General features: G+C 42.7%; 1 protein-coding gene across 2 annotated transcripts; it reads left to right on the top strand.

The window, feature by feature from the left end:
- Nucleotides 1-52: 52 nt before the first annotated feature.
- Nucleotides 53-17,196, top strand: prpf8 (pre-mRNA processing factor 8). 2 transcript variants are annotated; one of them, XM_032505869.1, is made up of 43 exons: nt 53-289; nt 958-1,078; nt 1,192-1,360; nt 1,616-1,780; nt 1,893-2,111; nt 2,215-2,427; nt 2,674-2,799; nt 2,993-3,098; nt 3,480-3,670; nt 3,834-3,953; nt 4,061-4,250; nt 4,478-4,597; nt 4,951-5,085; nt 5,242-5,371; nt 5,507-5,703; nt 6,206-6,412; nt 6,972-7,135; nt 7,261-7,387; nt 7,762-7,954; nt 8,139-8,326; nt 8,502-8,740; nt 8,944-9,090; nt 9,229-9,439; nt 9,661-9,777; nt 9,896-10,143; nt 10,234-10,413; nt 10,561-10,696; nt 10,884-11,053; nt 11,237-11,366; nt 11,483-11,629; nt 11,787-11,947; nt 12,120-12,311; nt 12,757-12,994; nt 13,180-13,308; nt 13,597-13,710; nt 13,840-14,013; nt 14,175-14,368; nt 14,479-14,718; nt 14,868-15,009; nt 15,162-15,302; nt 15,447-15,586; nt 15,944-16,146; nt 16,545-17,196. In XM_032505869.1, exons 2-43 carry the CDS (start codon nt 970-972, stop codon nt 16,697-16,699), a joined length of 7,017 nt encoding a protein of 2,338 aa, XP_032361760.1. In that variant the 5' UTR covers nt 53-289; nt 958-969; the 3' UTR covers nt 16,700-17,196. The 2 variants fall into 2 exon arrangements, with proteins under 2 accessions (XP_032361760.1, XP_032361761.1); XM_032505870.1 differs by having other exon boundaries at nt 56-289; nt 961-1,078.
- Nucleotides 17,197-17,622: the final 426 nt, after the last annotated feature.

Here is a 17,622-nt window from a genome sequence, read left to right as displayed (position 1 = left end):
TACTTACAAACTTGCGCTTGTCCAACGTTTGCGTATTTTTTTTGACGTAAAGCCCTGACTGTTTAGCGTGAAAACACACTTATATCCGGCGTACCTATTGTCTGTGATTTCTACTGAACTGCGTTCATCGTGTGGCCGCCGTCGTGCAGTTTTAGGAAGACAAATCAACACAACAGTGAATCGAAAAGGACAGTACAACTTTGAAAGAGAAATGTTGTATTAGCAGATTGTTTGTGGAACACGGCTGTCTTCAACGTTAAGAACTTAGACGGGGAGTAAAGGTAGCGAGGTGTGTGGTGTTGTAAGCATTTTCGTTTTTTACTCAACATTCAGTCGTTAGCTGCTGCTATGCTAGCTTAGCAATGGGCTAGCTTACCGCTTTATCCACGCTTGGCCTAATCAACAAATAGAATGCAAAGTTGACTTCATATTTTGCAATCTTGGTAGCGTTTAGCAAAGACTGTATTGAGTGCAATTTGTAACGTTACTGAACGGGTAATGAGTCAAATCTGCTGTTCTTGAAGCTTTGAATAACGTTACAGTTCATGCCGTATGGGAAGCCATGTTGGTAACGTTAACGTTAGCTAGCATAAACGTTAGTTAGCTAGTCAAGTTAATAATAATTGTATTGATGTTGTGCCAAGAGACTAGTACCAGTTTGTTACGCTAGCTAAATCAACAAGAATAATTCCAATGTAATGTATACTAATTTCACTCTTCGCATGGTTTGTAGACATGTAACGTTATAATAACCTGACTTATTCGCCAGAGAACTTGGTGTTCTAATGTAAAGGAGAGTAACTCTGCACTTTGGCTTTTAGGTGTAATGATGTAGATGCAATGTTTCTTCTTTTTTAACTTTAAACCTACTTAATAACATAGAGCCATTCTACCAAACGCAGGCAACACATTCAGGGTTCATTTTTCTTGAAATGATTGTTTGGTGTGTGTTTTCAGTAGGGAGGCGCCATGGCAGCTACCTTCCCGTACAGAGGGGTCCCTGTGGGGATGCCACCAGGTGTACCCCCTCCTGTGCCCGTCCCGGACTACATGTCTGAGGAAAAACTGCAAGAGAAAGGTATGTTGACTTTCACTCAATGCAGCCCATTCCTGGTGTGATTTTTTAAACTACAGTGTGATATCACAGGTAAACGTGATTCATTTTGTTTTAAATGTCCTCCAACTCTACAGCAAGAAAATGGCAGCACTTACAGGCAAAACGCTACTCCGAAAAGAGAAAGTTTGGCTTCGTGGATGCTCAGAAGGAAGACATGCCACCAGAGCATGTACGCAAGATCATCAGGGACCATGGAGACATGACCAATAGAAAGTTTCGCCATGACAAGAGGGTGTACCTTGGGTAAAAATTTATCATACTGTAGTAAACTTGCCAATTTAGAATTCAAAATATATTGTTATATTTTTTTTTAGGTGACTAACATCTTCAGATATATTTTAAGTTAACTGTAATGTACATGTAAGCCTACAACCGAACGTCTTTGTGCACAATTTCCTGGTTTAAAAAACAACAACATCTTAATTGTTTGTTAATTAGTTAAGAAGATCCATTACCACTGCCATAACTTATCCAGTATCTTTTATTTTTGTGGAACAGTGCCCTCAAGTACATGCCCCATGCAGTACTGAAGCTCCTCGAAAACATGCCTATGCCCTGGGAACAGATCAGAGACGTGCCCGTCCTCTACCACATCACCGGAGCTATTTCCTTTGTGAATGAAATCCCCTGGGTCATAGAGCCGGTCTACATCGCTCAGTGGGGGTAAGAGTGTGTGATGTTGGGTGATACTGTTGTGGTACATGGAACTTGTTAGAGAAATGCATGTCAAGTGCATTGTACTTATTTGAATTTCTATTCCTTATTCTCCTCCTAGCACCATGTGGATCATGATGCGGCGTGAGAAGCGTGATCGTCGGCACTTCAAGCGGATGCGTTTCCCACCATTTGATGATGAGGAGCCGCCACTGGACTACGCTGACAACATCCTTGATGTGGAACCACTGGAGGCCATCCAGATGGAGCTGGACTCTGAGGAGGACTCTTCAGTTGCGGAGTGGTTATATGAGCACCAACCCCTCAAAGACTCTGCCAAGTAAGTCTTCACATCACTTTAAAGACAAACATGTTACGTTTTATATATTCATCTGATGTGTAGCTAGCAGAATCAAACAATTATTCATATGTTTCCTTTTCAGGTTTGTTAATGGCACCACCTACCGTCGCTGGCAGTTCACACTGCCCATGATGTCCACACTGTACCGTTTGGCCAATCAGCTGCTCACGGACCTGGTGGATTTCAATTACTTTTATCTGTTTGACCTCAAGGCCTTCTTTACGTCCAAGGCCTTGAACATGGCCATACCTGGAGGACCAAAGTTTGAACCACTGGTCCGGGACATCAACCTCCAGTAAGGACCTCCTGCCTTTTAATAAATGATTTTTTTTTTTAAGTTGGATTGCAGGGGTCACTTGGCATGAGAACCACTTGCATGCTTATAAATCTGAACATGTTTGTTAGACCTTTTCTTCATTTTGCGTTCAGAATTTTCAGGTTTCTTGTAACTGTTTAAATGTTAATCCTGTTTTACCGCAAACAAAAGTAAGAATAGATGCCAGATTTGTCCTTAGGTGATCCTTGTCTGTGTCTTCTGCAGGGATGAAGACTGGAATGAGTTCAATGACATCAACAAGATCATCATCCGACAGCCTATAAGGACAGAGTACAAAATCGCCTTCCCCTACCTGTACAACAACTTGCCGCACCATGTCCACCTCACCTGGTAAAAATTATTTCTTGAAGTTGCAATTTATTAAAAAGTAATTCAAATAAAATATTCAGAAGTAACTCCTGTGAAATGTCCCCGAACGTCTTTTGTCATACAATGACTAAATTTCCTCAAATATTTTTCACACTGGCTGTAAGAAATTAGTATAAAGAATTGAGTAGAAATATACTTATGACTATCCTTGCAGGTATCATACACCCAACGTGGTATTTATCAAGACAGAAGATCCAGATCTCCCAGCGTTCTACTTTGACCCGCTGATCAACCCAATTTCACACAGACATTCTGTCAAGGTTAGTGTGGATGATTGTGGCTGATTATTCATCTTTTAGCAGCAGTGAAAAGCTAAATGTAATTACCTAATAATAAATCACATGTGAAGTCCTGATCCAAGTCCTCTTACAAAGGCGCACTTGCATTGGTCTGCTTGCCTGTGCGTAAGAACTGGAGGAATATTGAAATGAATGGTGACTTTTATTTATTACTGGCTGCAGTAGCAGTTGGCCCTTCATCATTCAGACATTGCTTCTAATTATTTAAAGTTAAAGCAGAATTTAAATCGATTCAGGGTTTAAAAAAACAAACAAAACAGCAAAACATTCAGCGGTTCTATTTACAATTCACTATTGTTTAACTTGCTTTTAAATTCTTATTGACATTTCCTGCTCCCGCAGAGTCAGGAGCCTCTGCCTGATGACGATGAGGAGTTTGAGCTTCCTGAATATGTGGAGCCCTTCCTCAAGGACACCCCACTCTACACCGACAACACGGCTAATGGCATTGCTCTGCTGTGGGCACCCAGACCCTTCAACCTCAGATCTGGCCGCACACGGCGTGCCATTGATATCCCCCTGATCAAGAACTGGTGAGCAAATTACCAACATGTTGGAATGAGACTAAATGTGTCATCATTTGATTGCAAACAGCTGGGTTTGCTTTGTAGAAAAGGTTATTTGGTGTATCTCATTTATATGTAAAATGTTCATTTTTAAGAAATTCTAAATGGTAGGTGATAATTTATTCCACAGGTACCGTGAGCACTGCCCTGCAGGACAGCCGGTGAAAGTGCGTGTGTCATACCAGAAATTGCTTAAGTACTATGTGCTCAATGCTCTCAAACACAGACCACCCAAGGCCCAGAAGAAGAGGTGAGCGTCATTGAACACTTTTTGTTTTCCTGTTTCTAATTGAAGCTGTTTTTAACTCCTCAATGAGTTTGTTTTTTGGTTAAGATATTCCATCTGTTGTCTCTCAGGTATCTGTTCCGCTCCTTCAAGGCCACCAAGTTCTTCCAGTCCACCAAGCTGGACTGGGTTGAGGTGGGTCTGCAGGTTTGCCGACAGGGCTACAACATGCTCAATCTGCTTATCCACCGTAAGAACCTCAACTACCTGCATCTCGACTACAACTTCAACCTGAAGCCTGTCAAGACACTGACTACAAAGGTACAGTCTCAACGCCACATCCACTTGCTGACAGTCTATCACGCCTAAATGAAAAATTAAATGTAGGTTAAATTTAGCTCTGAACTTATAATGTTCTCATTATCCTTTTTTTGGAGGCCTTATGCACACACATGCGTAAAATCAGAATTTCCAAATTTAGTTAATCTACATTTTCTGCAAGTCGTCCAGTGTTGACTTACAGCTGTGTTCTTGTTTCTGTCCCCCAGGAAAGAAAGAAGTCCCGATTCGGTAATGCCTTTCACTTGTGCAGAGAGGTGCTGCGTCTCAGTAAGCTGGTGGTGGACAGCCACGTGCAGTACAGACTGGGAAATGTTGATGCCTTCCAGGTTAGTTCAGCAACACGTTTTGCACAGCCCATCCCAACTGTATCTGTATCTGATTTACACTTATCTACATTCTTCACTTTTCTTCTGAAATAGAAATTTGATCATCCTTACCGATTGTTGTGTGATGCAGTGAAGGGGCTATTCTTCAGGGCAAGGGTGCCAACACTGCTTAACTACTTGCCATGTAAAAAAAACAACGGTGTTAAAATATGAAATGCTTTTGACGAAGGTTTCACTTTTAAAACGGTCCTTTGCTGTGTTGATGTTTTACCATTAACTGTAAATGATTTTTAAGACTATTTTACAGTCATTTCCAACTTAACTAATCCTAGAATTTTGTCAATGTGTTGTAGTTGTCTGATGGGCTGCAGTACATCTTCGCCCATGTGGGCCAGCTGACAGGCATGTACCGCTACAAGTACAAGTTGATGAGACAAATCCGGATGTGCAAAGATCTGAAACATCTCATCTACTACCGGTTCAATACTGTAAGTGAACCCTCTGTATTTGATCTTCCAATTTGTGTATTGACGATATCATGTTTGGTGTCCCATAGAAGGAACTACCCTACTACACAACCTGCCTTTAGCTTGCCACATGAAGCTCCAATTCATTATGAGTTTCTGTGTATTTTCTTTTATCAGGGTCCTGTGGGCAAGGGTCCAGGTTGTGGCTTCTGGGCTCCCGGCTGGAGAGTGTGGCTGTTCTTCATGAGGGGGATCACTCCTCTGTTGGAGAGGTGGCTGGGGAATCTGCTGGCCAGGCAGTTTGAAGGTATGCATATACACATTCCTATGTTTATCTCATGACCACTATTATTTAAAAACAAAATGGTATGATGCACAGAGGTTTGCATCTGTAGGAATTAACAAACCCTTTACCAACAATTGTTTTTGATTGCCCCAACAGGACGTCACTCCAAGGGTGTAGCCAAGACAGTGACCAAACAGCGTGTGGAGTCTCACTTTGACTTGGAGCTGCGTGCTGCCGTGATGCATGACATCTTGGACATGATGCCTGAGGGCATTAAACAGAACAAGGCCAGAACCATTCTGCAGCACCTCAGTGAGTCCTGGAGGTGCTGGAAGGCTAACATCCCCTGGAAGGTCAGTGCATTACAGAGAGCACTTCCACTGTAGATGAGTACCATAAGAGAGAGGGAATGGTTTGTTTAAAGAGGCTAGGATTTATCACAGAATCCTTCTGCTCCATTTCAATTCAGGCTTTGTCTGACTCCATTGTCAAGTAAAATGTCAATTGCCTAAAGTACTTGAGTCAGTTCAATGGATTTAAGTGTAATGTTGCTTGGACTACTAATGCTTTCAGCACTTAAAGTTGTATGTGCCTTACGCTTGGTTATGCAGATAATGTATGCATTGTTGAAAACCTATCCAGACGTCTTGGCATGTGCATTTTTTGTGCTTAAAAATAATAACCTTATTTTAAGAACCATACTGGAAACATTTCCTTTTTATTATAACACAAGTTCACAATGAGAAAATGAAAAAACAAACCGTGGTTGCAAAAGCTGTTTTAAACATTTGTGCCACTTTAAGTTGTGCAAGAATGAATGGAATATTGATTCTACATTTCTTCCCATGATTACAGGTGCCGGGCCTGCCCACTCCCATTGAGAACATGATCCTGCGCTACGTGAAGGCTAAAGCTGACTGGTGGACCAACACTGCCCATTACAACCGTGAGCGAATCCGCCGCGGAGCCACTGTGGATAAGACAGTGTGCAAGAAGAACCTGGGGAGACTGACCCGTCTGTACCTGAAAGCTGAGCAGGAGAGACAGCACAACTACCTGAAGGTAACACAAGAAAAAGGAAATATTGAAAGGGCTTTTCCATAGAATTTAAACTTGCATTCTTTTGTTATATTTCAGTGCTCTTTGGTTAGTGACCTTAAAGACATTGCCCACATCTGTCTAATAACAACCTAGTAACTTTTACTCATTGTCAAACTCCTGCACTTTAGCAGAAATATAATGCTCTCACAACAGCTTCCAAGTCCTTTTTAGTGAAGGCCTCTCACAAAGGAGCATTTGCATTGGGATGCTTGCCTGTGTGTAACAACTAGAGAAATATTAAAATGAATGGTGGCTTTTAGTTATCACTGGCTCATAGCGACAGTTTGCTTCTCACCCTTTAGATGCTGCTTCTAATTTTATTTTGCCTTCACATTTACATGTTTCTTTACATTTAGGTGTTCTAATCACTCTATTTGCTAATAAAAAGGAATAACATGAACACTAAAATAAACACTCAAAATAAAAAGTAGTGCCATTGCATCTCCTTATCCAAGCTACTAAAGCTCAGCTTCTTCCATTGTGCCATGTTTTTAACGAGGTGAATATGTTCTGCCTACAGGATGGACCCTACATCACAGCTGAAGAGGCGGTAGCCATCTACACCACCACGGTTCACTGGCTGGAGAGTCGGCGCTTCTCGCCCATCCCTTTCCCTCCACTGTCCTACAAACATGACACCAAGCTGCTCATCCTGGCCTTGGAGAGGCTCAAGGAGGCGTACAGGTAAACACATTTTCAACAAAAACAACTTTATTAGCAAATGTTTATTCATACTAGGCAACACAACCTGCCAGAATATATATGTATTTTTTTTTTACATAATTAGTTTGTGTCTTTGTGTCCCCTAGTGTGAAGTCGCGTCTGAACCAGAGTCAGAGGGAGGAGCTGGGGTTGATTGAACAGGCCTACGACAATCCTCACGAGGCCTTGTCCAGGATCAAACGTCACCTGCTCACCCAGAGAGCCTTTAAAGAGGTCAGGACCAAGACGTGCAGCTACTTTTGGTTAACAGTGATGTTTCTACTGTGAAACATCATGTGTTATTTTAAGGACAAGGCATAGGTTAAAAATGTATTTCTCTTTTATATATTCCACAGGTCAATTCACAAACCGTGCAGGTGTATGCAGAAGTTATAGGGGGAAATGTTGCAATTTTCTTGTCCATGGCGAAAACCTCTTTACTTAACAGAGTTTTGTCAGATTGTTTGCAGGAAAAAGTGACCTGAATGGTATTTATTGTGAACCACTAAAGGGAATGTTGGCTAAAGCCTTAGGTTGCTTTTGTAAACATGAGTCTTACCCATCGTATTCGATTCCGGTCAGTCTCAGAAATACTATTTCCTTTGCAGGTTGGTATCGAGTTCATGGACCTGTACAGTCATCTGGTGCCCGTGTATGATGTAGAGCCCCTGGAGAAGATCACGGATGCCTACCTTGACCAGTACCTGTGGTACGAGGCGGACAAGAGACGCCTCTTCCCACCCTGGATCAAACCTGCCGACACTGAACCACCGCCCCTGCTGGTCTACAAGTGGTGCCAAGGTCAGAACCAATAATCAAGGGTTAACTGTCTTAAAGTCTGATCATATTGTTTCATACCTCAACATGCATTTGGGTGGAATTAAACTTCTGTGTATAACATGCATCCCCTCTGATTACTCCAGTAATGGACCAAAAGTTAACATTATCAAACATTATCTGAAGGCTTTCTGTAAATTTTCTTCAGGCATCAACAACTTGCAGGACGTGTGGGAGACGGCGGAGGGAGAGTGCAACGTGATGCTCGAGTCCCGCTACGAGAAGATGTATGAGAAGATTGATCTGACCCTGCTCAACAGGCTGCTGCGTCTAATTGTGGACCACAACATCGCTGATTACATGACGGCCAAGAACAACGTTGTCATCAACTACAAGGTAAACGCACTCATTCATTTCAAATCAGATGTTTCTGCATGATCTTTCATATATGTAATTCCTTAAATCCATCATAAGGATCTCTCTCTTTATAAGAACTTACTGATGCAGTTAAGTTGTTTTTTTTACTGGTATTTCATCTAAATGTTTTCCTCATCTTCTCTTGTCTATCTAGGATATGAACCACACCAACTCCTACGGCATCATCAGGGGGCTCCAGTTTGCCTCATTCATTGTACAGTACTACGGTCTGGTAATGGACCTGCTGGTGCTGGGCCTGCACCGTGCCAGTGAGATGGCCGGCCCCCCTCAGATGCCCAATGACTTCCTCAGTTTCCAAGACACACCCACGGAGAGCGCCCACCCAATTCGGCTGTACTGCCGCTACATCGACCGCATCCACATCTTTTTCAGGTAGCATTGAATCACCAAAATGAATGATCTTAACATCTGGCTTTTGGAAAATGTACAGCACATGTTACAAATTGCAACTAAGATTTTGATTAATAAAAAAAAAGGCAGTTACTTCTGCCTTTGCAGTACAGATTGAATGTGGGGGGGGGAAAGGGTAGTTTTTGTTAAATTACAATCATGTGGCTTTTTCATGGGTCCACTAGGTTCTCTGCTGACGAGGCCAGAGATCTGATTCAGAGGTACCTGACGGAGCACCCGGACCCCAACAATGAAAACATAGTGGGCTATAACAACAAGAAGTGTTGGCCACGTGATGCTCGCATGAGACTGATGAAGCACGATGTCAACCTGTAAGTTACACCTTTTGAATTTTGACTGTTAAGCTAGTAGTTTATTGTATTATTAAATATTATTCTGTGTTGGTCATTATACTTATTTCACCAGATTTAAAGACGTAGCCATAACTTTTCCCTCCCTATTTTTCCCAGTGGACGTGCTGTGTTCTGGGACATCAAGAACCGCCTGCCCAGATCGGTGACCACTGTCCAGTGGGAGAACAGCTTTGTTTCGGTCTACAGCAAAGACAACCCCAACCTGCTCTTCAACATGTGTGGCTTTGAGTGCCGCATTTTGCCAAAGTGCCGCACCAGCTATGAGGAGTTTACCCACAAAGACGGTGTGTGGAACCTGCAGAACGAGGTGAGAAATTGATGCCTGAAAAAGCGTTTGCAATGCCAACGACTCCACTATGGACATTTTTAGACAACAGTGTTGTGTAGACAACTAATTTTTGATACATATCTCATAAAAGTACTGACGCTTGCATCTTAACTAGTTTGACAACCTAACTGCTGTCTGTCTGAAAGTGGTCATGTTCACAGTCCAATTTTTAAGTTCTTATATTGTGTTTGCATGCGTAGGTAACCAAAGAGAGGACAGCCCAATGTTTCTTGCGTGTGGATGATGAATCGATGCAGCGCTTCCACAACAGGGTGCGCCAGATCCTGATGGCCTCTGGATCCACCACATTCACCAAGGTCAGCTGACCACCTTCCCCCTTATAAAACTAAAGTGTTAGCATATAATGTTAATATATGTAAATTAATATTTCCTACAATTGTAGAATGTTTCAGTAAAACCCGTTTTTACCTCCAGATTGTGAACAAATGGAACACGGCTTTGATCGGTTTAATGACGTACTTCCGTGAGGCTGTGGTCAACACCCAGGAGCTCCTGGACCTGCTGGTGAAATGTGAGAACAAGATCCAGACGCGTATTAAGATCGGCCTGAACTCCAAAATGCCTAGCCGTTTCCCTCCTGTAGTCTTCTACACTCCCAAAGAGTTGGGCGGCCTTGGCATGCTGTCTATGGGCCACGTGCTTATTCCTCAGTCAGACCTGCGGTAAGTCGGCCTGCAGGCTGCTGTTGTCAGTCAATTATCTTGTAAATTAATTTAGCAAACTGGGCTTTAATCCCTCTCCTTCTCCTCCAGGTGGTCCAAGCAGACAGATGTGGGCATCACCCACTTCAGGTCTGGAATGAGCCATGAAGAAGACCAGCTGATTCCTAACCTGTATCGTTACATTCAGCCATGGGAGAGTGAGTTCATTGACTCCCAGAGGGTTTGGGCTGAGTATGCCCTCAAAAGACAAGAGGCCATTGCCCAGAACAGGTATTGTTTTTTAATCCGGTTAGCTTGTCAATTTTAACGTTTTTGGAGACTTAAGAGCTGCTGTTCTGTGCTGATCATAAATGTTTCTTTTAAAAAAAGTAAGCTTAAAGTAGCAAGGCAAATAGCAGTGTGTTTTCTGTGTTTTAGGCGTCTGACCCTGGAAGATTTGGAGGACTCGTGGGACAGAGGAATTCCTCGTATCAACACACTTTTCCAGAAGGACAGACACACACTGGCTTATGACAAAGGCTGGAGAGTCAGGACAGATTTCAAACAGTACCAGGTATGATGTCGACACTACTGATAGGTTGAAGGGCAAACGTATCTTTGGATGAAATGATGTGCCAAGCATCAATTTCTTTTCGAGTTTAATTCTAAAATAAATGTACCAAACATTCTTACAGTTTGCACGTAAAAAAATAAAATAAATGTATTTAGATTTTTACTGTCTGTGTTTTGCCCGAGTGCAGGTGCTGAAGCAGAATCCATTCTGGTGGACCCACCAGAGGCACGATGGCAAACTGTGGAACTTAAACAACTACCGCACAGACATGATCCAGGCTCTGGGAGGTGTGGAGGGCATCCTGGAACACACTCTCTTTAAAGGCACTTACTTTCCCACCTGGGAGGGTCTCTTCTGGTAAGAGAACTTTGAAACTTAGAATGCTTATACTGCAAGAATATGAGAGAAGTTAGTTTATTCATTTTTGGGCTAAACTACTCGCAGAAGAAGACTGTACTGTTCACTTGCTGTTTTGTTAGTTGGTTTTTTGATTTTCCTCCCCAAATGTTAACTAACTTGAAAATGTTTTTGGGACTTCAGGGAAAAGGCGAGTGGCTTTGAGGAGTCCATGAAATGGAAAAAGCTGACCAACGCCCAGAGGTCTGGTCTGAACCAAATCCCCAACCGTCGCTTTACACTTTGGTGGTCTCCCACCATCAACAGAGCCAACGTTAGTACTACCTACGTTTATAAATGTATTTTTATGTTCCTGTGGAAAAGAGAGTCCCATATATAGAACTGTCTAAATGTCTGTCTTAGCCTACATTTTCTGTCCTCTGTCTGTAGGTGTACGTGGGTTTCCAGGTACAACTCGACCTGACGGGAATCTTTATGCATGGCAAGATCCCCACGCTGAAGATCTCCCTCATTCAGATCTTTAGGGCTCACTTGTGGCAGAAGATTCATGAGAGCATTGTCATGGATCTCTGTCAGGTAAGGTGTTATTTGTTTCATTGATGGGGACTAGCTTTACACTCGGCACAATGGCAAAAATGTGGCTCACTGAAATTTGTTCGTAAAATAACTTTTGAGCTGCTTTATTAGTGATTGTTTTTTCTACAATGATAACGTTTTCTGTTTTTGTGTTCAGGTGTTTGATCAGGAGCTGGATGCTCTTGAGATTGAGACGGTGCAGAAGGAGACCATTCATCCCAGGAAGTCATACAAGATGAACTCATCTTGTGCCGACATCCTCCTCTTTGCATCATACAAGTGGAACGTCTCTCGGCCGTCTCTACTTGCTGACTCCAAGTATGACTTTTGAAGTTATATCTACATGACACCGTATATTTTCGTTTTCAGAATGTCACTCAACATTTTCAAATTACACTAGGTGCTCTGTAAACTCATCATGGAAGTTTTTTTTTTTAAGTGGTCCTTTTTATGTGTTCTATGAATTTAAAATGTGCACCTCTTCCTACAGGGACGTGATGGACAGCACCACCACACAGAAGTACTGGATCGACATCCAGCTACGCTGGGGTGACTATGACTCGCATGACATCGAGCGCTACGCCAGGGCCAAGTTCCTGGACTACACCACCGACAACATGAGTATCTACCCCTCCCCCACGGGGGTGCTCATTGCTATCGACTTGGCTTACAACCTCCACAGGTTAGGATTGTTACAAACATGGATACAATACCAGTATGATGGCAGATAGTCTTGGGTACGGGTTAACAAAGTAACATTGATTGGTGGTTGAGAGGGCAAAGCATAGTTTTTCTTCCTGATTTTTAATTTGAGCCCCAGTATATTACAGGCGTAAAAAAATAAACCAGAAAATTGTTGCAAATGCTTGACAGCTTTGGCTACATTTTGGCATCTACTTGTTCATGTCAACAAGTATATTCTTCAGTAGCCTTGGAACTATTCACACTAGCTTCCTAACTTGTTTTACATGAATGTAACAGTCTGCCATAGTACATAAGTGTTTGGTAGATGTACTGTGACCTCTGAACTGTATTTCTCCCGGCACCAACAGAGGAAATATTGATGACAGAGAGAAATGAAAAAATTTGAAGTAGTATTCAACTCTATCATGTTCTCTCCTTCATAGTGCCTATGGTAACTGGTTCCCTGGAAGCAAGCCTCTGATCCAGCAGGCCATGGCCAAGATTATGAAGGCCAACCCTGCCCTGTACGTGCTCAGGGAGCGCATCCGCAAAGGTCTGCAGCTGTACTCGTCTGAGCCCACTGAGCCCTACCTGTCCTCACAGAACTACGGAGAACTCTTCTCCAACCAGATCATCTGGTTTGTAGATGACACCAACGTCTACCGAGTCACCATCCACAAGGTGAGGACGGACTGTTTCTTTCTCCCCGATTTAATGAAGAATCGTTTTGGCACAACAGTGTTTGTTTTGGAATGCTTTTTAATGTTGTAAATAGATAAATAGCCCAACTATGTTTCTTTTGCATAGGAATATAAACGACTCTCTTTTTAAATTTGGTCACATGTTTTGCCCATCTATCTCAACAGACTTTTGAAGGTAACTTGACCACAAAGCCCATCAATGGAGCTATTTTCATCTTCAACCCCAGGACTGGTCAGCTCTTCCTCAAGATCATTCACACATCTGTGTGGGCTGGACAGAAACGTCTGGGACAGGTACGGTACTGCGCCACCACTCCTCACTTTCATTATCATCAGCTTTGTTCTGTTTAGTGATGTTTTCTTAGTAGAAACTCCTACCGTGATTATTTTTTTAAATGTATGTTGAGGGAAAAGGACTCTGTCACTCTCTTACTAATTTTGTGTACCACAGAAACAATGCAGATAAATAGGAAATATAGCCAAAATGACCTTCTTATCCACCTTTCGAAGTGGTAACAAACACTGAAAGTTGTAATTTTCATTTTCTGCGTGTGTAACTTTATTTTTGCTTTGTCTGTGTAGCTGGCCAAATGGAAGACAGCTGAAGAAGTGGCTGCCCTGATTCGCTCCCTCCCTGTGGAGGAGCAGCCGAAACAGATCATTGTAACCAGGAAGGGCATGCTGGACCCTCTGGAGGTGAGACTCTTGCATGCTAATAACTGCTATAATAATAACAAGCCTTGGAAGATAACCCTAGTGTTTCCTGAAAGTTTGATCTACTATAGACTCCAATTTCCAGATCTAATGTAATTTTTCTCTCTGCAGGTCCACTTGCTTGACTTCCCCAACATCGTGATCAAAGGGTCTGAGTTGCAGCTGCCCTTCCAGGCCTGTCTGAAGGTGGAGAAGTTTGGAGACCTGATCCTGAAGGCTACAGAGCCTCAGATGGTGCTGTTCAACCTCTACGACGACTGGCTCAAGACCATCTCGTCTTACACAGTGAGTTCCACTTTGTCCCACCAGAGCCTCAGAACAGGATAAAATTGATTGTATTAGATATATAGATCACTGTATTGTAGGCATGTATTGCATTTGTTTTTGCTGACATACACTTATCACCTGTGTAAGTAGTTTGTTTGGTGGTCTCTCCCAATCTCTAGGCCTTCTCCCGACTCATCCTGATCCTCAGAGCACTGCACGTCAACAATGACCGGGCCAAGGTGATCCTGAAACCTGATAAGACCACTATCACCGAGCCTCATCACATCTGGCCCACGCTCACTGACGAAGAGTGGATCAAGGTGGAAGTGCAACTGAAAGATCTCATTCTGGCAGATTATGGGAAAAAGAACAAGTAAGTACTAATTCATGGACTGAATATTTGCCTGAAAAAAATAAAATATGTAGGACAGAATTTAACCAGACTTGTATTTAGTTATCAATGCTTTATTTGTCTTCATCCAGTGTGAATGTGGCTTCACTGACCCAGTCTGAGATCCGTGACATCATCCTGGGTATGGAGATCTCCGCTCCGTCACAGCAGCGTCAGCAGATTGCGGAGATTGAGAAGCAGACTAAAGAGCAGTCGCAGCTCACAGCCACGCAGACCCGAACTGTCAACAAGCACGGCGACGAGATCATCACATCCACCACCTCCAACTATGAGACCCAGACCTTCTCCTCTAAGACAGAGTGGAGAGTCAGGTAAGCAGGCATTTTTTTTTAAACTTAGGAATGACTTTGACCCATAAAGAAATATACCATACCTTAGTGTAGGACATGGGTAACTAAGCTGTCCTAACTTTTGATTTCCATCTCAGTTGGATTTAATGTCCTTGTTCCTCATCTGTCAGGGCCATATCTGCTGCCAACCTCCACCTCCGAACCAACCACATCTACGTGTCATCCGACGACATCAAGGAGACGGGCTACACATACATCCTGCCCAAGAATGTCCTCAAAAAGTTTATCTGCATCTCAGATCTGCGAGCACAGGTATGTAGCGGGTTCACAGTACTGCAGTTTATAGACCAACTGTTTCCTTTGGTTATATTGACATCTCTACTTGAAGGTCCCTCATCACCTCTGTGCAAAGTATAAAAAAAAAAAGAGTCTGTATATACTGACGGGGCACTGTGTTATTCCAGATTGCAGGTTACCTGTATGGCACCAGTCCACCAGATAACCCCCAGGTGAAGGAGATCCGTTGTATTGTCATGGTACCACAGTGGGGTACACACCAGACTGTCCACCTGCCCAACCAGCTGCCCGGTCATGAATATCTTAAAGTAAGACAAACACGACGTTTGAGAGAATCTTCTTGCTCATTCTTACCATGTTATGATGGATGCCTGTTGGGTTGTATTTGCTGCTTTGTTACAGGTTTATAGTGTTTGTTGTTGTACCAGCAACTAACTTCTTTCCTAAAACAGGAAATGGAGCCCCTCGGCTGGATCCATACCCAGCCTAATGAGTCGCCACAGCTGTCCCCACAGGATGTCACCACCCATGCAAAGGTCATGGCTGACAACCCTTCGTGGGATGGAGAGAAGACCATCATCATCACTTGCAGGTACGTGTTGACTGACTGTTTAAGTGAAATTTGGATGTGTAAAGTCCAGATCTGCATAGGTTGCATACTTGACTCACTGCAGTTATCCTGCCCATTGAACTAAGACCAGGACGCTCTGCTCCTTCATCTGTGCGCTGTTTCTTCCTCCTGTCTTTGGTACGCTTACGCTTTTCCATAGTCAAATAGTAAGCAAGATGACTGGGAAGACTTTCTTGCTTTAGGAAATTAAGAAAACAACAGCAGCTTGGTTTTCCTTTTTTTTATTTTTTTATTAATGATGTGTTACAGTTATAACCGCATATTAAAGTGATGGTTGTTAAATGGTACTTTAATGCATTTGACCTTTTTGTTTTTTAGCTTCACCCCAGGCTCGTGCACGCTTACAGCCTACAAGCTGACACCCAGTGGCTATGAGTGGGGTCGGCAGAACACCGACAAGGGCAACAACCCTAAAGGCTACCTGCCATCGCACTATGAAAGAGTGCAGATGCTGCTCTCTGATCGCTTCCTGGGCTTCTTCATGGTGCCTGGCCAGGTGTCCTGGAACTACAACTTCATGGGTCAGTAGCTATAGTCTATATTTTTAATAGAGGAGCTTATATAAGATGGACCTTTTTTGTTTTCTTTTATTAGTTGAGCTAAATGATTCTGCTTTAAAACAGTTTGAACCTAGACCGGGTATTGCGTACAGTCATTTGAACTATGCCCGTTGTTTACGCCTCTTGTGCAGAGAAAATTCAGAGCAGACTCCCCAGACCAACGCTTAATCTCAAATCCATTCACCTCGGCTTGGTCTGGTGATAGCTAGACTAGCTTTAACCTATGTGCCTTCTGTCATATCATCCTCACTTCTGCCTGTTTATTGAGCCTTATTGAGGTTGGGCTGTTCAGATATGCATGTCATGGGATTGACAGAATAGGTGATTATCAAATAACCATTTTGTTCGTCTTGCTCCAGGTGTTCGTCATGACCCCAACATGAAGTACGACCTGCAGCTGGCCAACCCCAAGGAGTTCTACCATGAAGTCCATCGGCCCTCACACTTCCTAAACTTTGCCTCGCTGCAGGAGGGTGAGATCTATAATGCAGACCGGGAGGACATGTATGCCTGAGAGCAGACGTCCTGTTCGCCACACATTTTGTAGATAGCTCTGCCAGAATCATGTGGAGCCAGTCCAGAACAGCCATGGTAATATTTCTATTGAACACATGTAACTGTGATGTTTTGGAAATTTTCATCTGAAGGCTTAGGACCTTTTAGGAACCTGTAAGTTGTTAGTTTTTTTCTTTTGTATTTTCTACAACTGTTTTGATTTGTTCCCCACTCTTACCTCCCTCTATTACAGTAAAGCTTATTGAAGAAGATGCAGTCTTTGATTTTTGTGGTTTGATACATCTAAGCATATGTGCGTTTGTGTGTAGTTTTCAGTACACAATAAGTCGATAATATTTGATAACCATTGTTTCAGAAGGGTAAAGACTTTATTTCCCCTTGGCCCTTTGAGAAATTAAATTGAAAGTTTTAAACAATGCCAGTACTATGTTATACTGTACATCTTGTGACATTGTAGCTTGGGTTTAAATAAAGATCACCATTTTTAATAAACATTTGTGATGTGATAGTCTAATGTGCTGTTATAAGTGCTTGATGAAACTGTGTAACTGGAAGAGAAGTGAAGCATTTGTTAATTTTGCCTGTGCAGGGGAACTTATTTGGCTTGCTTCCCTCTTCGGAGAAGCCTACAGCGAAGCGCTTGGCTTGGTTTGGTTTCAGAGAACTGCCCAAGCACACTTCAGTAATTTGGATACCATGACCTTGAAAATAGAGCCTGCTGGGTTGTCTTCTTACTGCCTGTAAGTCTGGTATAATAAGTTACACTGCTGAGCCTGTGTGGGTGTGGTTTTCTGCCTCATTACTTTGCATTATAGTTATGTGATTGATATTTATTGGGATAGTTATAGGTCAGTATTTCTGACTGCAGATCTACAGAGGAAATTTAATGTTCACGCTCTAGTGCATGCATCAGTACGCTCG

The sequence above is a fragment of the Etheostoma spectabile genome, chromosome 3 (assembly GCF_008692095.1).
Source record: "Etheostoma spectabile isolate EspeVRDwgs_2016 chromosome 3, UIUC_Espe_1.0, whole genome shotgun sequence".
Classification (NCBI taxonomy): domain Eukaryota; kingdom Metazoa; phylum Chordata; class Actinopteri; order Perciformes; family Percidae; genus Etheostoma; species Etheostoma spectabile.
Note: the sequence above shows the minus strand (reverse complement) of the source record. Positions and strands in the feature narration are given on the sequence as shown.